A 22,040-nucleotide genomic window follows, 5' to 3' on the forward strand; every position below is an offset into this window, starting at 1 on the left:
TTTTAAAATTAGAATTTTTAGATATCTTTTTAAAAAATGACAATGGATTGCAACCTACTTGTGAAATCATCTACTTAAAAAGTATTAATATGTCCAAGACATCTGTATATGTGTATATATATATGTATATATATTTACACATATATATGTAAATACACACACAGTCTCCAAGTTACAATGTTTCAATTTAAGATTTTTCAACTTATCTGTAGGAAGAAAGTGATACACATTTAGTTGAAACTGTGTTTTGAGTTTTATCTGTTTTCCGATATGCCCTACACTGGGCATCAACAGTGAGCTGCAGCTTCAGGTAAATAATTGATACTCTATAGTATACTGTATTCCTCATGTCAGTTTGGATAGATATTTTATAAGTGATATGAGATATTAGACACTTTATTATAAAACAGGCTTTGTGTTAGATGATTTTGCAGGCTAATGTAAGTCTTCTAAGCATGTTTAAGGTCAGCTAAGTAAGTTAAGCTACGATGTTAGGTAGCTTAGCAGTATTAAATGCATTTAACTTAGAATGGGTTAACAGGATGTAACCCCACTATAAGTCAAGGTGCATCGATGTATATACACATAGAAAGAGACAGAGAGATATAAAGTCATGCTCTGTATAATGTTTTGGTCAATAATAAGCCACATACGACAGTGGTCCCATAAGATTATAACTGAGCTGAAAAATTCCAATTTCCAGTGTCATTTTGTCAGTCTCAAGTCACAGAGTAACACATCATTCATGTATTTGTAGAGAAGCTGGTATAACAAACTTACTGTGCTGCTAGTCATATAGCACATCCAATTATATACAGTATATAATATTTAATAATGATAATTAACTGGTTTATGGTTTATGATAATACACTTTTAATTGTTATTTTAGTGTGTATTCATTCTAGTTAAATATAAAAAGCTTACTTTTCATATTTAATGCTGCTGGCGGCATTATGCCAGCAGCAGCCTCATATAGCTCATGTTTTCTGTGTCTTGACTCCATCATTTTCTCTTGTGCTTCATTTAAATCGTGTCATCTCACTCATCACAGCCACAGGAGTAGTGGGCTACACCATGTACATAGATGCACACATTAATTGTCCTGTGACTGTGGGAGGCTGTGCTACATAGGTTTGTGTAAGCACTCTATGATGGTCCCACTACCACAAAATCTCCTAACCGTGCACCTCTCAGAACATACTGACATCATCAAAGGGACACCCAACTCTGTGTGTGTATACACACTATTATGTATACTATAGCGTACAGCAGTCAATTTACACCTTTCCTTTGAGAAGAGGCTATCCTATGTCATTTCGTATGTCCTCATATAATCTAGGGTCTAATGTCTTTATTTGATGTGGGCTTTGAATATTACTTCTATTTTTTCTTTTGCACCTTTTTATTTTTTACCATCTAGAAAATATTATGTAATTATATTCAAGTTGAAGTCTACACTTTAGCTGTTGTAGTTCAAGAATTAACAATATTGATATCACCTGGGAACTTAAAATGCTGATCCCTGGGCCCTTGCCCTGCCAAGGTCTGCATTTTAACAACATTGGATACTACTTCTTCTTCTTTTTTTTAATGTATATCCTTTGTGTATTTTAGCATATTTTACCTTTAAAACAAATTTTGTACAATATGTCAAATGTATCTTCTGAGTAGTTGAACAGTGGTTTAAAAAAAAAAAAAAAGCTAAGTATATACCTAAGCTGTAAGACTTAGTTTCATGCCATTATCATCTGACTATTGAGGGAAAAAACACCTGAATTACAATAACCCATCTCAGCAAAATTTTCCAATTCAAATTAGAAGGGCTTCAATTTACAAACCTCTTTTGAAAAGGCAATATTAACACAATTCACATCAGAACATCCAGTTAATACAATTAACAACAAACCAGAATTTTGCTATATGGTAGAACTTTCTACTGGTCTTTCAATTCCTTCAGCCTTCTGATTGCAGACTTGACTGTGACAGCAGAAGTGGTGTTGTAGGTCCAGGCGCCACCAGCCACTGTTTTCATGCAGGGACCACAGTGCCAGATCCCCACAGTCCATCTCTTTATCTTGGTTTTGCCACAGAAGGAACATGTGTACTCGGCGTGCTGGCTGATTTCAGTTTTCTTCACCATTTTCCAGAGGGAGGCACTGTAGCGGGTCCCATATTTACTAACGATTCCGACTTTCTTAGTGCGTTTAGCCCTGTCACCGCGACTTAGGCCTGAGACCGAAGAGTGGATATTATTTCTTAAATGAGTCATTTATTGTATTTGTGTTATTAAGATTAATGCTGGCTGGGGCTGGTCCTGACCCATACATAGTGAGGGTAGGGGTAGGACGGCTCACTCAAGCATTCAGGAAAGGTCTACAAGACTTTTACTGTTTCTTCCCAAAAGGTTACATGGATGGTACCAACTGACAGAACCAGAGGAAAACATTCCCTAACTTTCAACAGGTCTGGTGTCTATTCCTAGGGCACTACGAATAGTGTACCACAAATTGATATGTACCTTTAAAATCCTGTAATTATTCTGTGGTACTACCTTGTAATATAAAATTTTGTTTATACATTAATTTGTTAAATATAAACACTAAGAAAAACAAAATTTTAGACCTCCCCCACCCCAGTTTTTGCACTTAAAGAAAAATAACACTGTAGCCTTAAAAAAAAAAAAAATCCTAAACCCCAGCCTTTATGAACCTTCTGACATATTTATTTCCATCCATCAAACTGCTTTAAAAGAAATCTAGGTAGATTTTTTTTGTTTGTTTTTTTGGTACCAGGGATTGAACTCAGGGCACTTAACCACTAAGCCACATCCCCAGCCCTTTTTTGTACTTATTTAGAGTTTCACTGAGTTGCTTAGGGCCTCACTAAATTGCTGAGGGTGGCTTTGAACCCTTGATCCTCCTGCCTCACCTTCCCAAGCTGCTGGGATTACAGGTGTGTACCATTGCACCCAGTTTACATCTATGTAGTTTTTGTGTCTAGGCAATACTGCTGCATTCCGGACTAAGTGTGACCTACAAAAAAACTCAGGTGTGGTATCTGACACTTGAGCATCTCTGATCCTAGATCTCTCCCAAGTAGGAGGTCTGTGGCTACTGTGGAAAAGAAAGAGTTTTGTTCCATTGATTATTCCATGCTAGGGAACCACTATCATTAGGGCAGCTCACAGACTTGTGACTGATGTGGAACCTCACAGTACAGAACAGAATGTCACAGGAGAAATGGCTCAAGGCAAACATCTCAAAGAGAGAAGTCAGATTCCTGTGAGATAAAGGGAACTAAGTCAGCAATGTTTATTTTTGTTATTTTTTAATATTATTATTATTTTTTAAATCTCTTTTTATTTATTTTTTTTTTTTTTGTGGTATTAGGGATTGAAACCAAGAACACTCCACCACTGAGCTACATCCCCAGCTCCCTTTATTTTTTGAGATAAGGTCTCATTAAATTGTCCAGGTTGGTCTTGAACTTATAGTTCTCTTGCCTCATGCAGGGATGTTCAAAAGGTGTTCTGTCTCAATTTTGTGGGGAATCCAATTTGATATAGGTATGGAGAGCAATAGAGTAGGAAAAAAATGTCATCAGACCTACCGGAATTTGAAACCTCATGCCACCCCTCTCCAACTATACAATCTTTGAGAAGTTACTTAATTTCCTGAACTTCAAACTAAGGTTAAATAATCTCAAGCTGATCATGGGCATGAACCTTGTGTCCATGGGTTCATTATAAAGATGTAAAAATGTAAACCATGCAGTATAAAGATGCTTACTATTAATTATTATGACGATGGAACCCAGGGCGTTGTGCATACTGGCGAGTACCCCCAGCCCCGCTTTCAAAAAGATTTTCACTGGTACAACCTTTCTGGGGGGCAGTTTGGTATAGTGATGATATCAAAACATTTAAAATGTAACTACCCTTTGATACATGAACAAATTTTATTTGTAACAGTATGTTCACTCAAGTGCAAATTACTGGAAATAACCTAAGTTACTCCCAAAGTAGAGGACAAGATAAACAAATTTTGTATACTCACAATGGAATACTAAGTAGTTATCAGGCACGATGAAAAGCTTTTCTGTATGACAATAAATATAGACTTAAGTTATAAATCAGTACATATAGTATAAGTCCATTTCTGAAAGTTTGTATAAAGGCAAGAAAAAAGTCTTTAAAAAAAATAATCATTTTTGGACGATGGGAGTGTAAGTTTTTCTTTCTTTCTTTTTTTTGTACTAGGGATTAAATTGGGGGAACAGGGTGTAATATTACCACTGAGCTACATCCCAGTCATTTTTATTTTTTACTTTGAGATAGGGTCTTGCTTAGTTGCTGAGGCTACCCTCCAACTTGTGATCCTCCTGCCTCAGCCTCCTTAGTAGCTAGGATTATAGGTTTTCTGTATTTTCTACAATGAACTCAGACTACATATCAAAATAAGAATGTTTTAAAAGAACAATATTCTTGCTAATTGCACAGAACTTTGAGAGGAGTTATCAAACATTAAAAACTCCAAGGGCTGGGGTATGGCTCAAAGGTACAGCATATGCTTAGCATGCATGAATCCCAAGGTTCACTCTCTGACACTGCAAACAAACAGACAAAACCCAAAAACTTAAAAAAAAAAAAAAATTTGAGCAAGGACTGGGGATTTAGTTCAATGGTAGAGTGCTTGTCTAGTAGGTGTGAGGTCCTGGGTTCAATCTCTAGTATACACACCAAAAACGTGAGGCAGAATAAAGTCCGTGCTAGATTGATTATTAAAAACAAAACAAAAAAAAGCAAGGAGTGAACAGGGGAAGATGCCAAGAAGAATATGTCCCTTAAACTAGGTCTTAACTCAAACTCAAGTTAACCTTAGGCCAAGAATTGAGTAGGGATTACAAAATGTGAAAAGGAGAAAAGGATAAGGACGGCCAGTTCTGTCTGAACACTGGTTAAATTGGGTAAATAATTTCCATTTCTGACTGAACAAAGGTTACATATAAAGTGTATGTTGTAGTAAAAAAAGGGCTGGGGGGGGGGGGGAGAAACTTACTTGGCCAGATGAATGAATGAATGGGTTAAAAAAAATTAATGAAGGAATGAATCCTTAGCCAGAGGTTAGTTTTCAATCCCAGTGAAAACAGGAAGGGGTAAGCTCTGAATTCAATTTTCTTTGTTGATTAACACTTAAAACTTCCACGTTACTGTCTCGTGCCCTTTTTCCCTGCTCAAGCTCATAACCATTAAGCCCACTCTTTCTTGAACTCTTTGACCCTCTCACGACCACTTGAGGCTTAATACACCTATGTGCCCAGGACAGGGCCTGCTATCCCAATATCCACCTACTGTACACAAACCGTACAGATTTGACCTGGACAACATGGGGGATTAGGAGAGAGCATGGAGTTTCCCAAGCAGATCTTTGTTGTTCCCTGTAACTAAATGGGCAGACCCCTCATCCCAGCCTTCCTCAGTGTGCATGACACAAACCTTTAAACAAAGGCAGCGGACACCCTCTTTGGCAAAGGAGAAAGGTGAGTGATTAGTTTTTGTGAGCTAAGAGTCAGGAGAGTGGAAACCAGGGGACAGATGCTCAAGCTTGATGCTACTATGCTGGCAATACACCTACTGTGTACGTGGGGGGAGGGTCCCTACTTGGCCACTGAGAGCTGGAAGTCTGAGAAAATCCCCAAGGTCAGGAGCAGCTCAGATTCCAGAAGGAATTCTCCTAAAAGGAAATGGTTTGGGATCTGCCCCAGGTTCTTAGGAGGCCAGGTAGGGCAATTAACTTTCAGTTCCAGAGGAGTGGGGACAGGTTGGGCAGAAAGAAGTGTCTAAGTCTGTGAATGAATGGTCCACCCTCCCTGAATGAACAGGGAGGCCTGGGCAGCTGAATTTAAGAGTCCAGGGGAAGGAAGGAGAGCAGCTGGACCTCCCCCGGTCAGCAGGAAAACAGTTGTTTCATTTCCAGGCTTCAGGGAAGGAAGAAGGAGGCAAAGGTGGTGTCTACAGGGGGAGCCTGAGGCCGCGGTAGCCCCAGAGGAATGAGGCATTATAAAAACAGGGCGCAGCTGCTGGTCAGGCTCTCTGACCCTGGACCTCACCCTTCTGGATAATGACTCCCCAGAACTCACTTCTCCCAAGGCCATCCATCACCACCTAGACAGTCACTCACTGATTGCCTGACCAGAAGCAAACACCCTGGCTGGACAAACCCTGTGGACCCATTTTCCCATCTCTACGCGAAGGCTTGAGAAGAATCCCTGACACCTTCCTGCCTACCCCAGACTCCAGGCAGTCACAGAAACCAGGTGACAGAGTCATGGACAAAGAATCATGGATTCTTTGTTTGGGCTCCCTCCCTTCCCCCACCCCTCTGGATAGCCATTTGTTCTTCCCTGAGAAATTCCTCCTCCCTGACTTCGGGGAGTGGGTTGGCAAAGCCAGAGTGGAAAATCAGTGAAGCTAATGGTGTAGCAATGCAGAAGCCAGAGCCAAGAACACAGCCCTGGAGTGGCTGAGCTCTACCCAGTGTGGTCAAGCAGGACACGTGAGCACCCTCACATTCTCTCACACTCTGCTGAGAGCTGCTGGGTCCTCCCAGCCCTGCCCTAACTCTAACACTTGCAAACAGCCACCTCTCTGGGGAGGCAGGCATGGGACACAGTAGATCCTGAGGGAAACCTGGTAGCTTAGAGCACTGGTGGATTTCTACAGACCTAAATCCCCTGTCCTTGTTCTCAAGTGGGTCATTCAACATCACCTTTTGCTCTAAGTAATTCCACTAGCCTTCTGGAATTCCTCTTGCCATTCAGTGTGAATTAGAAGCAAACAGGTTCTTTTCACAAGAAGAAATTATGCTGGGGATGAGGTGGAGTGGGGGCACATCCTCCAAGTGTTCCAGGGCAGCTTTGGGACACTGATCTTCAGGCCAATCAGCTGCAGCCTGCAGAATCACAGCATGTCTTATATTGGGACACCCCCTGGTACCTATCTGAGACTCCTGCTGTAGCTCAGCTGAAATGCACACCCCTTTGGACTAAAGGCAGCTGCAGAACCCCTGTGGGGTGGGAGAGTTGCCAGGACCCTACAACTTGAGGACTGGTTCATGGTTCTGGCACTACCCGCAGCCATGGGTACAGGTTTCTGCAGAACACAGAGACAAAGACCTGCTCTGTGGTACACACATGGCATGCAGGGGGACTTGCAGCCAGAAATGGAAACATAGAGCTTTTCCATTAAATGTAACCTCTCCCCCATTCAACCAACCACCAGATTCCTTCAAATCTGGGTGGGTGGGAGGAGCTGTAAAACCTCAGCCCATTAAATCGCTTATGAGTTGCAGGTTTCTGTGGATGGAAGCAAGTATTTGGAGACTGCAAGTCTCACACACTATATGTCCTGTACCACAGGGTCTGGGATGTTTAACCCACATGACTGCTGAAGTGGGGGCAGGCAGGAGTCCCCAAAGTGGCCTTGCAGGCAGTTTTGGATGAACCCACTCACAGTTCCCCTCAAGTCCTATTCTAGGAGGAAAAAACAAATGGAAACAGCCCACCTCAAGCTCAGAATGTCTTTCAAGCTGGTGCTTATCTTCTGAAAGGGGTATTCTACCCCTCAGCCTGTGATCCAGCTTCAGTCCACCCGCAAACCTCAAAGCCTGATCTGAAACAAGCTTGTACTTGGTAAGATGGCACACGAGAGAATGGGAAGGAGAGGGAGAGGGAAGGAGGGAGGTTGGTTTTCCTGGAACCCTTATTAAATCAACTTTCCAAGGACAGCCAGAAACTCCAGGCCCTCCCCAGTCCCTTAGGAGCATTTGCAGACTGCTAGTATTGCATTCAGCTGGGGGAGGGGCTGCCAACACACACACACACACACACACCACACACACACACTTACAGCACAAAGCCTTTCCAATGGGGGGAAAAGGTTTCAATGCAGGCAGGGTTTGGGGTAGTCTGCTTTCAGTTTAGGGACAAATCCTTTATACACAGATTATAGTGTTTTTTGAGGACAATAGCAGCATTATTTAATAACCAGTAGGGCCAAGACTATACAATATATCTAACATTTGTAAAGTTCCCTAAAGTTCACAAAGCATGAAGATATGTTTTCTCTTAACCCGTCACAGTCACAGCTGTTCTCGGACACGGCAGGGCAGTGTGCCGTACCACAGAGCTCGTGAGGGATAAAAGTGCCACACTAGGAAGGGACTTCCTTCACCAGACTTGTTCTCCAAGTCCCATGGCTTTCCACTGTTACATCCTAGGCCATTCCAAGTTGCCCCAGGAGACCACATGTCCCTTACCATATGGGGTAGACTCCTGGGTCCCGGGAAAATGGACTAAGAACAGCCATTTATTACTGTGTACCAGGCTCTGTGTAAGAGCTGTGCAGACAGTCTCATTTGATCTTTACAATGACCTTATGAGCACATATTCATTATTAACAGAGTTTATGGAAAGGCAGAGAAAACTGTCCCCAAGAGTCAACAGGGAGTAAGAAGTGGAGTCAAAGCCAGGTGTGGCGGTGCATGCTTGTAATCCCCTAGACTTGAGAGGCTTAGGCAGGAGGATGGCAAATTTAGAGGCCAGCCTCACAACTTAGTGAGACACTGTCTCAAAATAAAATTAAAAAGGGCTGGAAATGTAGCCCAGTGGTAGACTAGCTCTGAGCTAAATCTCCATTACTATAAAAGAAAGAAAAAAAGAAGAAGTGCACTTGAAATCAAAATGAAGGTAGTCAAGAAAAAACATAAAGACTTGTGCATGAATGTTCAGAACACAGTAGTTTTATTAAAAATGGCCAAAATTGTTCATAACTGCTATAATTCATGTGTTGGCAGGTTGGCTTCCAGAGTGACAATATTGAAAGGTTGAATACCTTTAAGAGGTGGGGCTTAGTGAAGGTCACTGCTTTCATAAGGGATTAAATGTAGTTCTCATGAAACCTGTAAGTTCCCTGGAGACTTGTTAATAAAAAGAGGCCCCTCCCTGGTCTCCCTATCTCACCATATGATCTCTCTTATATACACTCCCCTGGTGACCCACCCTCCATGTAGTGATACTGCAAGGTGGGCCATCACCTGAGGCTAAATATATGGGCGGCCTGATCTTGGACTTTCAGCCTCCAAAACCATGAGGTAAACAAAATTCTTTTCTTTATAAGTATCCAATTTCAGATCTTTTGCTATAACAACTGAAAACAGACTAACACCCCATGACCGAAATGGCCATCAACGGGTGAATACACACTCAGCATGTAATTTTATCATATGAAATTCTAAAACAGGAAAAACTAACCTATGGTGAAAGAAAGTAGATTAGAGGTTGCCCAGGGACTGACTGAAGAGGGGCACGGTGAGGGGTGATGAAAATGTTCTATATCTTCCCTGAGGTAGTAGTTATATGGTGTACACACATTCTATAAAAACACATGGAGCCGGGTGCGGTGGCGCATGCCTATAATCTGAACAGCTCAGGAGGCTGAGGCAGGAGGGTCGCAAGTTCAAAGCCAGCCTCAGCAACAGTGAGGCGCCAAGCAACTCGGGGAGACCCTGTCTCAAAATAAAATACAAAATAGGGCTGGGGATGTGGCTCGGTGGTCAAGTGCCCTGAGTTCCATCCCAGGTACCAAAAAACAAAAACAAACCAACAAAACACGTGAAACCATACACTTACAATCAACACATTTTATGTTACATAAATTATACCTCAATTAAGTTAACGTTTTTATAAGCTCAGTCCTGACTGCCTACAGCTTCCCAACAGCCCCCATCCCCCTCTCTTCCTCCCTCTATTCTCAGAGCTTGTACTTTGTCCTCATCAAGACCTTCAGATCCCTGGCTCTATCCTCCATCCCTGCCTGTTTCCTTTCCTAGATAGGATCCACCACCAGCAGCTTCAATGACCCTCCTCCTCCAGCCCCACAGCCCATCTAAATCTCCTTTAGCTCACATTTCCCTGCTCCACACCCTCTTCCGGCCTTCAAGTGACTAGGCCAAAGATTTGTACGAATTCATTTTCTCTAATCTCCATTCTTGGGCTGCATAGAGTCTTGGAGAAAGTTAAAAAAAGGAAAAAGAAAATGCTTCAGGGTCCATCATAAAAGCACATTCTCAACCCTCATCCGTGTCCTCCTTGTTCCTGGACTCCCCTGCTACACAGTGGCTGGTCACCATCTTCTCTGCTCCCCGTAACCTCCCACACGCGGATTCACTCCCTTACTTTCATCTTGTCTTGTCTCTAGTCATCTAGAGCTGCTATTCTACCGACTGAAACCCCTAGGTTCTATTTCTGGAGGGTCTTTACTTTTTTTCCTTCCTTTACAATCTTACAGCCCCCATCCTACTTCCGGATCTCACTCCAACTAGACATTCAAAACAACCTTCCTAACTAGTCTTTCTGTCAACAGAGGCCGCAGCAGTAATAAATGCTAACACTTTCCATCTATGTGCTTTATTTGGATTATTACATTCAATCCTTTTTTACCCTTCCCATTTTATAGATGGGCAAAACTGAGGCTTACTGTGTTCGAATTTGGCAAAGGAAGTTAATGCAGCCATCACGTGGCAGAGCAAGATGAAAACAGGTCCACCTAACTAACCTCTTCCTCCCATCTGTCCAAATTCAATGGCCAAATTCAATTTCTGAAAACTGGAACATGTCACTAAATTTTTCAAATTTTCCAGCACCTACCCATTTTAAGTACAGTTTCCTTAGCGAGGCATATGGAAGCCTTTCATATGGTAGCCAAATCTAATTTTCCGAGGTATTATTTCCCATAACTATTTAACCAAAAGGCAAACTATTCTCAATTTTATCTTATGCCTCTGTACCCTCACTCATGCTGTTCCACAGAAAGCCCTTTACTTCTCTCTCCCAGACCCCTACTTTTTACGCATCTCAGATGATCTGTGCTCCTCTCTTCCTCTGCATTCCCACTGCTTTTTTTTTTTTTTAACATTGTTTTAGTTGTAGATGGACACAATACCTTTATTTATTTTTATGTGGTGCTCAGGATCGAACCCCATGCCTCACATGTGCGAGGCAAGCACTCTACCACTGAGCCACAACCCTAACCCCCCCACTGCATTTTATTATAACTCCAATGTGTAATTTAAACACAGTATACTTTGCATTTATTTCTCTGTACTTGTCTCTACCTAATGGTTAACTCCTGTGGGCAAAGATAAACTCTCCCACTTTGGGTCTCCAGCATGCTCTTGCTCAGATCTTGCCTGTGGTCCTACAGAATGCCTGCTCCAGTTATTACACATTCAGAAAGTCTCACACAACCTTCCCTGCTCCTTCCAAGCATCATGTAACTAGACATGTTCTCTCACCCATCACTCATCATTAAAACGGGTCCCTGATAGCCTAGACTGATGGCCTTGTAAATACAGCCACCACATCATAAGCACCCAAGCTTTTCATCTACTGCTTGCCAACTTTCTCTATGTGACCAGTCACCAAGTCTCAAAGTCCCCCCAAATGCCAAAACATTAATTCTCACAAAGTCTCTCAAAAGCTATCAGGTATGCAGCACTTGTAATCTCCCATAGGTATTTTCATAACTTGTGCAAACCCCATGAGCAGGGGGGCAAGTCTTACTAATAATCTCTATGAATTTCCAACACACTATAGGTCTCTATGCTCCATCCTGCTTCCCAGTTCCCAGTCTCTTTGAAATCCCTCAAATAGGGCATCTCCAAAGCAAACCACTCAGCAGGCTCCCAAACAGGGCCTGAGAGACACATTCAAGAAAGGCAAAATGGCAGGCCAGTCATCATGACCACCAACCCTTATAGAAGATGTGTCTTTGGAACAATTTTTTTTAAATATATAATTTTTTAGTTGTAGACAGACACAATACCTTTATTTTATTTATTTGTTTTTATGTGGCACTGAGGATCAGCAACTGGTGCCTCCTACATGCAAGGCAAATGCTCTACCAACTGAGCTACAACTCCAGCCCCTGGAACAATTTTTTATAAGTCAGAGGCTATTATTAAACTCTTACATCCTACAATGTCCCTTGCTGTACAATTCAAATGCTAAACCAAAACTCATGGGCTACTTGGTCCCCGTCGCACCATCTAGCGGTTTGTGTATATATATTATATATTTTTATATACCACCCAGGATAAAGACCCAGCTCTTAGGTGCCAATCAGATTTTTTCCCCTCATCTTATCAACTCAGGATGGATGTCACCAGACTTCACAACCCCAACCTCTGATGAAGTCATTTAGATTTATAACCAGGCCCAACCAGCCTAAGAATCCCAAGCATCTCTGCTACAGGAAGGAAGCCCTTTGCTCCACCTAAGAAGGAGCCTTCCTACTTGATCACATCACCTCCAACCACATCACCTCCATGCAAGCCCAGCCTGTTCAAAGGCTCGGGGGTCTGGGCCAACCCTTCAGCCTACTGCCTTACCTTGTTCAGGCAAGGTCGGGGCTGGCCTGGCAGTGCAGAGTGTGGCTGTGACCAGCACAGCCCAGAAGAGGAGGCACTTCCAGCTCCACATCCCAGTTCTGCAGTTAGAGATTGGTGACAAGGCTCCACACCTCCATGGATATTCCACCTTGAGCCTGATTCTCCTTTTCAAGCTGACTCTGGGGAAAGAAAAAAACAAAAAGTTAAGAGGGTCTGAGAGGTGGGGAGGCACAGAGAAAAACAAAGTAAAACATGCCACATGGTCACCCTGACCAAAACGTTGCTTGAAGCAATAACTACTCCTTAAGGTACAAAGAAGAGAACTATGAGCTTGTCCCAACATTTAATCAGAGGTTCCAGATTTCGATAAGACTAAGGGTTGTTTTATTTATTTTACTTTATTTTGGGGGGTACCAGGGATTAAACTCAGGGACACTCAACCACTGAGCCACATCTCCAGCCCTATGTGTATTTTATTTTGAGATAGGGTCTCACTGAGTTGCTTGGTACCTTGCTTTTGCTGAGGCTGGCTTTAAACTCAGGATCCTCCTGCCTTAGCCTCTGGAGCTGCTGGGATTACAGGTATGCCACCACTTCTGGCTAAGGGTTGTTTTAATTCATGCTAAAGCTTAGTGCTCCCCAAAGGCCGTTTATGTGTTAAAGGCTTGTTCCTCAGCATGGTGCCACTAGGAGACGGTGGAACCTTCAAGAAGTAGAATGTAAGCTAGGCACACAACTATTATTCCAATTACTTACAACCCCAGCTACTAGAGAGGCTGAGTCAGAAGGATTCAGAGTTCAAGCCCAGTTTGGCCAACACAGTGAGACATTCCCCTGCACCCTGAACCCAAATATTTGGGGCCTAGGGGAGGTTTTAGGTAATCATGGGTATGACCTTGAAGGGGATTATGAGAATCCAGGTCATTCCTAGCTGTAAGGTGAACCATGCTCGAAAGCAACAGACCCAACCAACCACAGACTGAAACCTCTAAAACTGTGTGCGAAATAAACGTCCTAGTGGGCTGGGGCTGGAGCTCAGTGGAGAGCACTTGCCTAGCATGTGTGAGGCACTGGGCTTGATTCTCAGCACCACATATAAACAAATAAAAGGTCCATCAATAACTAATAAAAATATTTTTTAAAAAATCCTATTTTTCAATTGATTAGCTCAGATATTTTGTTATAGTAAGAGAAGGCTAACACAGTTCAATTCTACAATTATATTTAGAGTGTAGACTAAGTGCTAGACTGACTGGAAAGATTACCATGAGGTTCTCCAAGGTATAAGCCTCAAGACTGTTTATGCCGATAAGTGAACAGTCTCATCAATGTCCCAAACTGTTCTGTCACTTTGCTGGGTGAGGGCTTCACAAAGTGGTGTGCAATTAATTGGAGGATACTTAAGTATGCTGAGACTCCCCCAGTATTATATGGAATGAAGCACTCAATCACAAAGTAGCAGAACCATCTGGGGACATTCATAAGGCTATTCACTTCTCAGCACAAAGATTTTTTGTTTGTTTGTTTTGATACCAGGGATTGAACTCAGGGGCACTTGACCACTGAGCCACATCCCCAGTCCTATTTTGTATTTTATTTAGAGACAGGCTCTCATTGAATTGCTTAGTACTTTACAGTTGCTGAGGCTGGCTTTGAACTTGCAATCCTCCTGCCTCAGCCTCCCGAGCCACTGGGATTACTGACACATGCCACCTCACCTGACAGCACAAATGATCTTGAGACTTGTACCTTGGAGAACCTTACGGTGATCTTCCCAGTCAGGCTACCTCTTAGTCTGCACTCAAAACAGTTGCAGAACTATCCCTTTGGTGAAAAAGAGAGATGGATGAAATGTGGAGCACACCAAAGACTAGGAAATGGGAGCCAAGTACACAGGTAATTAGCTAGTAACTATGGGACTCAAGGAAGATGCCAGGCAAGTGCTCTAAGTTATACTCTCAATCCCCCAGAGTTCTTTCTTTTTGTTTCTAAAACTGTGTGAATCACAGGCATCTCCAGTTCTACCCACCTCCCTTACAGACACCAGAATCCTCACCACTCTTACAAAGGATTTCAGAGCACCTCAGAGGGTGGAACCATGAAGTGGATCCAGCTGTCCTTGATGCTGGAAGGTGACAGTTGATGTCTGACAGAGAATATCCAGAAGTTAGGACAGGAGTGGGAGGGAAACATCCCACTGCACAGTCAAGGGCTCTTGCAAGGGCTGACTCAAAGATGGCTCATGCCTGCCCCAGTTTAATGCACACACTTGGCAGCCCTTGACCCTTCCCAGGTCTGAAGTGAAAAAATTTAAAACAGCTCCCTAAGGGGCTGGAGTGGTAGCGAGCTTGCCTACCATGTGTGAGGCACTGGGTTCCATCCTCAGCACCACCAATAAATAAATAAATAAATGGGTAGGTAAACAGGTAGATAGATAAATAAATAAATGTATTGTGTCCGTCTGCAACTAAAAAAAGGTTTAACAAAATAAATAAATAAATAATAAACCAGCTCCCTAGGGTCTTAAAGAAAGAATCACTGCTGAAAACGTTTATCAAGTGATAAGACTTTTTGGTCACTGTTGGGCTATGTGGGGGGTGATCATCTCTCTCTTCCAGGTGGCTTTTGTCCTAAATGCTCCAGGGAGCCATCCAAGTTATTCAGAGAATCTGTTTCCCCGGAACATGCCCTAATGTGGTGCTTCAGCCCTGCCTGCCCCTGAGCCAGGCAGGGCCCCTCTCAGTGACTCAGTCCTGGCTGGCAGAAAAACCCCAAATTCTTGGCTTCGCATGTGCTCGGCCTGCAGGAATACGTATGCACTATCACTGCTCCCTCCCAAGGCTTACTAAAATTTCATAATGATTTCATATTAAAGAAGTAAACATTTTCTTTTTTTGTACCAGGAATTGAACTCAGGGGCACTTGACCACTGAGCCACATCCTCAGACCTATTTCGTATTTTATTTAGAGACAGTTATTTAGCGTCTCACTGTTGCTGAGGCTGGCTTTGAACTCACAATCCTCCGGTCTCAGCCTCCCAAGCCACTGGGATTACAGGCGTGTACTACCACACCTGGCCAAAAGTAGACATTTCTATTTCATTTTTCTAAATTTAGGAAAGGGACTAGAGATGGAAGGAATATTTACTGAATATTACAATATGCCAAAACTGCACTAGGTACAATTATTTGTAACTACAAAACTTTATTTATTCCTCACTATAAATTTCAGGAGGATAAAAGGTATAATTCTCCTTTAAGCAATGGAGAAACTGAGGCTCAAAAATCACCGGTTTTCATATGGTAGATGAAATCGGAGGATGCAAATAAGGGCTGGGGTGTAGCTCAGTGATACAGTGCTTTCCTGGTCCTCAAGGGCAAAAAAACAGCCCTATCTGATAAAGTCTCAAAGGGATTCATACCATAAAGAAAACAAGTAGATAAGGACAAATCTGAATTAGCTCTGGAAATGAAAGGGTATTTATTAGTCCTTTGGTGGACAGAAAGACCCCTGGAATCAGACCACAGATGGGCTGTCTAGGATAAGGATGGGGCACAACCTTGGGCCTGGCACAGAAGCAATGCTCATCTGAGGGCATCTCTGACCCCGCCTTTCACTATATCCCAAAGATACACCTCACTGATGCAGGCTTGTCACCCAGAAAGATGCATCTAACTCAAGAAAACCAAAGTCCCATAGTAACTGCCAGCCTACTAAATGAATTTTTAGTATCCAAAAAGGGTAGATGGGAGAAGGTGGTATTATCTTGAGATGATTCAGCTTGGTTTCAATTATAGGGCTGGTTGCAGACTGTCCTCTTTTTGCTCCGTGATCAGCGTACGTCAAACTAATCTGACACTTTCCTTCCAACTCATTCAGCCAATACCTATACTCCTCCAGGCCTTAGGTTTCACCTCTAAAACAAGGATGCTAAGAAAACCTGGCTTCCTGGCACCAGTTCCTGAAATTAGAAAATAAATGGGCACACACCCCATTCCACACACCTGCAGAAAATGCAGTGATACAAACAGCTCATCCATGGTGCTGTCTGTGATCTTTGGAACCGCCATCTCATCTTCTCATTCTATTAATTAATGAATTCCCCAAAGCCCTCAGGAACAGCCTCTATCCGTTACAGCTTGACATATGTGACCTCTAGCCTTGCAGGTGTATACAGCATCTTCCCCAGAGATCTTGCAGCTGGCCCCCTTCAGTCTCTCCAATATCAGTCAGGACTCCCAGGATTCACAGCTTGACTTGCCTGGGTGCAGAGGTCCTCAATGGGGAGTGAAGGGTGGAACACAATATCTCAATCTTCACACTTGCAGGAGAGGGCTAAAATATCTGCCCCGCCTACATCATAGGTGGTTACGAGGACTGAATGGAAGCATGCATTAAAGTGTCTGAAGTTCTCATCCAAGAGAAAATGACCAGTGTCTGGTGGGAAAGCAGGGGCTGGACCACATGACCTTGCATCTCTCCCTAATTCTAAAAGTAAAGATTCTAAGCCAGGTGTGATGCACACCTGTAATCTCAGCAGCTTGGGAGGCTGAGGCAGGAGGATCGCAAGTTTGAAGATTGCCTCAGCAACTTCCTAAACAACTTAGTGAGACCCTGTCTAAAAGTGAAAAAACAAAAAGGGTTGGGGACATGACTCAGTGGTAAAGTGCTCCTAGGTTCAGTCCCCAGTACCAAAAAAAAAAAAAAAAAATTCTATGAAATATCCTTTTTATGAGATTTCAATTTTCTTATAATATAAACAATGCAATAAAAACTAGTTTATGAGTTCAGGTCAAGTCTTTGCCTGGACAGGATTAACAAATGAATTCTTGCCCTTCCATTTATGACCTTACCATTCTGGGACAGACACTTAACTTTTCTGAGCCTCAATGTCCCACTTGTTGGAAGGAATTAAAATACTTGCCTTGCCTACATCACAAGTGGTTATGAGGATCAAATAAATGGGAAGTGGGGTCAAGGGGCCCACTTTCACCTCTTGAAAGTACCAACTTGGTCAAACATAAGGGGTTATATCTAAACATTGTGTTTTGATGGTACTCCCAGAAATTTTGATAACTATGGCAGGAGGACCCAAACTTCCTACCTGGGACCTTCCTACCTTTCTAAAGGTATTTCTCACCCTCTATCTTTAGGATGTACCCTGTACTCTAAACCTGGCTGGCCCATTCAGTGGCCTCTGGACACATGCAGTTCTTTAGCACCTGCAATGTGGCTACTGTTCCTTAGGATGTGCTAGAATGAAAAATATACACTGATCTTGAACACTGATCTTTTTTTCCCCCCCTTGGCATTAGAAAAAAAAAAAAGAATGCAAAGTGTCTCATTAATTTTTTATGTTGGGATTGGGAGTATTTATAGCTAAATGGTAGAGCACATGCTTAGCATAAGCAAGCCCCAGGGTTCACTCCTTAGCACCCCTGCAAAATTTTGTATATTGATCACATGTTCAAATGATAATATTTTGGGAATATTAACATGATATATTAATATAAATATAATGAACTAAATTATTAAAAATTAATAATTTAAAAATAACTAAAATCTAAACAAATACATTCAAAATTGATGTCATCCATGAATTTTCACTTAATTTCAAATGTGGCTACAAGGAAATCTAAAATTACATGATGTTTGTGTTCTATTTCTACTGGACAGTGCAGTTGAGTTCATCTCAATTCCTCTATACAAGTGTTTCTTTTTTGCCTTTCCTCCCTCTGCAATGCTTGGGGGTTTTCCTATTCTTGGAACTCCACCTTAAAAAGTTATATCTCTTCCACAAGCCTTTTCTAGGCCTTGTAGCTGCAGGATCCCATTCCCCTACATTTTCAAAAGAAATTACCAGCTCCTCTCCCATGAGGCCTGTGTTGCCTGCTATTATTGTTCTTTATATTCCCCATCCCCTTCTGTGCCCAACTAACCTTTATCAATACCCTTAGTACCTAGTATGCACATAGCAGATGCTGGCATATTTGTTAATTGGCTGAATGGAAGAAAAAAATTCTGACCAAGCAAGAACTGACACAGGCTGTATTCTTTTTCTGAAATGGTTAGGACCAAAGTTATTTCAGATTTTGAGGTTTTTCAGATTTTGGAATATTTGCATAGCTTATGCCATTGAACATTCTTAATCTGAAAACTGAAACTTTAAGATGCCAATATGACATAAGTATTTTGGATTTCAAATTTTCAGATCAGGGATGTTCAACTTGTATTAATACTATTTAAAAATAGAGTATATTGGTGTGGCGGGGCAGAGGGGAGTCATAGCTAGTGGCTTTGTTAGCCAGCCAAACTCTATTCTAAAGAATACCAAGTGAGAAATTTCTAAACGTCTTGATGCCTCAGAATTGAGGGCAGCACAAACAGAAATGGTCACTTTTCCCAAAAGTGAGCAATGTTTACTCCATGTTGAAGAGTGCAAACAAATACTTTTATTAAAAAGTATTTTGAAAAAAGGCAGCTCAGTTTACAAAAGTTTAATTGGTCCAAAGGAAATGCTAATTGTTTGAGTTTCTGCAAGAAAGTGTCCAGTATCCTTGCAAGTGAGAAATATATATAAAATTAGCAATGAATGAAATGTTAATTGCGCCACATTATCTATGAAACCCTGCTGTTGAAGAAAGGTCATACTAGTGGAGCATCACCCAGATGGGTGCTGTTTACTGGGACAGGAGGGAGGGAAAACAAACATTGCTTCTTTATTGCAAGAGGGGTGGTGGTGACGAGGAGAGGTTTCTGTTTAAGATGCAACTTTGAGGGGAAAAACAAATATCCTAGCCACTTCTGGTATTTAATCCTCTCTGGAAACACCAGAACCTTCTCTAAAGCTCTACATCTGGACTCCCATCCATCCCTGGTGCATTCAGACCTTTTACAGAGCTCTGGGGAAGACAAATGCAAGGCAAATTTCCCAAGAGGAAATTAAACTCAAGTGATGTGAGGTTCTTTCAGAATAAGATGTTTGAATCAATTCTATCTAACTCCTTTTCCTCCAGCAGCAACAGGCTCAAACTTCCTAGACAGCTCTTTAACTAACAGCCATTTTGATGAAAGAGATTTAAAGAAATGGAAGCAAGGGAGAAAAAAAAAAAAAAGCCTTCAGAGGCTGGCTGCTAAACCTCAAATTCACAAGAGCAAATTTCCTATTAGAGGTCTTGTTTCAGGTCAATACCTCAAATAAACAAAAAGCATACCACTAAAAGAAAAATCTATGGATTTTCCTTGGTCCCCAAGGCTGGAGTCCATCTACCCAATGTTCAATTCAATTTCTTGCCCTCTGGAGCCCATCAGGAATAAAGCTAGCCCAGGCTTAGGGATTCCTGGATGTATTCTTAATCCCTGCCCCCCTCCAGGAGGAAGAGATAACATCTGTGATGCTCCTTTTCCATTTCTTCCTGTCCCTGTGCTTCACTTATTATTCAAAAGGCACCAAAAGGAACTTTCTAACATACTCTATGGCCAGAGACCAAGCAAAAGAAGCACCTTAAGATTGTCTACTTTGGTCCAAATCCCTATTGTGAAAACATCTCTAAAATGGGCATTTCCGTCCACATGGTAAAAGCAGGCAGTGAAAGTACTCTCAATCCGGAGGACTCTCATTAAAAAGCTGACACTCAGCTATGACTAAGAGTAAATGCAACAGATACTTCAAGGGGCTTGTCACTGATGCGGTATATAACCATCCCAGCGGAAGCCAGGCCCCATCCCCAAACACCCAGTACCCTGAGAGTCAGTGCAGCCCTAGCTTCTCCCAACCAACTTAAGGAAAATATGTAAACAAGTCATTAGGAAAGGAGGCAGGCCATCAGGACAGACAGAGGGCAATGGCAGAGCTTGCTGGTCTTTGGTCACTGAAAGGAAAAGAGATGACCCGGGCCTGGGGGTAATTAGCCAGACGAAGGCAGGTCCCTTGGGCCCTGCTACTTAGCTTTTAAACAAGCCTCAGAGAGGAAACCGGGAGCCTGAGCCAAGGGAGGAAAATGGCCACTTTCTGCTCAACAGTCTCAAGGCAAAGGTTCTACAATTTAGATGGTATTCCAAAAAAAGCACTGGTCCGGAGGTGCAAAGGGCAGGGCACATCTGCAGAGGAAACAAGTCACCTTAATTACCATGTCTAGAGAAAGTGCGATTTCATTACAGCTTCCAAAACTACCGCCCAAAGAAGGAAACCAGAGAAGTGTTTTCAATTTGAAAGAGAGTAGAAAGGAGAGGGTGAGAGGGACCAATTCTCCCCACTCTGCAGCAACTTACCCCTTGGCTGGACACTATGATGCTTTCCTACCCCAAAGAATATTCAAAATCCAATTCGACACTCCACCCCTACCCCTGCTTACATAGCTGCAGCCATTATTTAAATGGTAAAACACCCCACTTTAGTTTCTGAGGGCTGCAGCTCAAGTAACTCCCTAAAAACACACAAGGAAGGAGCGCCTCTGGCAGCAAACAGTTCCCGCCCCCAGCCGCTGCGCACCGGGCTAGCTCCGGGGAGAGTGGAAAAGAGACGTGTGACGCCGCGGTCCGGCGGCTCGGCACCGGGACTGACGCTGCCTCCTCTTCAACTACAATTAAAGGGGAGAGAAAGCGATGCTTTGGTTCCAGAAACATCGGTTAGGCCCGGTTCTGGGCCAGACTCCTAGCCAAAGAGGCCACCTTTAGCAGAAGAACCGTTCAGAAGTGCTAGACGAAAACCTTGGCCCCATCTCCCAAGATGCGTCTTTTCTGCACAATCTAGAGAGCACCCAAACGCCACCACCAGCAGCAGAGAATACTTAGTTCGGGAGGATACTAAATAACTTGGGCTCGCGGTAACTTTCTTTTCTCCTCCAATCCGAAAGCCTAGTTTCCAAGTCTCAAGTAATTTTAAGGAGGGAGGTGGTAAGAACAAGTTGAATAACCCCAGTTTTAATTTAGAAGAGGGGGAGGGGAGGAAGAGGGATGTTAATAATGTGGCTGCGGTGTACCCGTGTGGGGTGAAACGGAACCAGATGCGGCTGCTACATCTGGGGAAAGGGGGTGGGGGAGAAAAGCACCGTAGAAATGCTTTCCAAACGGGCTAATAGCTTCTAGGCCAGAACAGAAGAGCAGGTTTCCTCCAGCCCCCCAAAAAGGTGTTTGGCTGCATCACAGGGTATGTGTTTTAAGAACCCCATCTACAATGTCACAAAATCTGCAAATGTGGGTTCTAGTTTCTCATCCTTACCCCAAACATAACGGGAGCCAGGAGCGGAGGGCAATGGGGTCTGGGGTCGGAGAAGCAACAAGCACTGCCAAGGGGACCGCACCATACAAAATCCTCACCCCTTCCCCCACCTCCAAGAACTAGATAGGAACTGAATGTCCCCCCACCCCCGCCCTATAATGGGGTTTAACATCACCAGCTGGTCACCCTCCCCTTCTCCAAACTTCGGACTCGTTCTGAAAAAGTCTAAGTGGAACATCACCACCCCTTGGAAAAGGGAATCTTTTTCTTCGCTCTCTGCTAAAGCAGATTCAGCCATTTGGTGACGACACCTCCTTAAAACCTATTCCAAGACATGCTAACCTTCCCCTCCACTTCCTTTCCTCCTCATGCCT

The 22,040-nt window shown here is 42.9% G+C and overlaps 2 protein-coding genes and 1 long non-coding RNA gene across 16 annotated transcripts in view; 1 reads left to right on the forward strand and 2 right to left on the reverse strand.

Moving 5' to 3' along the window:
- The window catches only part of LOC107155321 (60S ribosomal protein L37a-like), a 40,678-nt gene extending 28,727 nt beyond the window's left edge, over positions 1 to 11,951 (reverse strand). For both annotated transcript variants that reach the window (XM_048792779.1, XM_048792778.1), the window contains exon 1: positions 1,931 to 11,951. In XM_048792779.1, coding sequence (XP_048648736.1) covers positions 1,934 to 2,269 — 336 coding nt within the window. In that variant the 5' untranslated portion in view covers positions 2,270 to 11,951 and the 3' untranslated portion in view covers positions 1,931 to 1,933. The remainder of the gene's footprint in view (positions 1 to 1,930) is intronic.
- The window catches only part of Fgfr1 (fibroblast growth factor receptor 1), a 44,159-nt gene extending 31,534 nt beyond the window's left edge, over positions 1 to 12,625 (reverse strand). For all 13 annotated transcript variants that reach the window (XM_015501282.2, XM_015501280.2, XM_048792771.1 and 10 more), the window contains exon 1: positions 12,447 to 12,625. In XM_015501282.2, coding sequence (XP_015356768.1) covers positions 12,447 to 12,537 — 91 coding nt within the window. In that variant the 5' untranslated portion in view covers positions 12,538 to 12,625. The remainder of the gene's footprint in view (positions 1 to 12,446) is intronic.
- Positions 1,871 to 22,040, forward strand: part of LOC125613216 — a 25,395-nt gene continuing 5,225 nt past the window's right edge. Inside the window, exon 1 of the long non-coding RNA XR_007343719.1 lies at positions 1,871 to 1,979. This is a non-coding gene — a long non-coding RNA (uncharacterized LOC125613216). The remainder of the gene's footprint in view (positions 1,980 to 22,040) is intronic.

This window comes from Marmota marmota, unplaced genomic scaffold (assembly GCF_001458135.2).
Source record: "Marmota marmota marmota unplaced genomic scaffold, marMar, whole genome shotgun sequence".
NCBI lineage: Eukaryota > Metazoa > Chordata > Mammalia > Rodentia > Sciuridae > Marmota > Marmota marmota.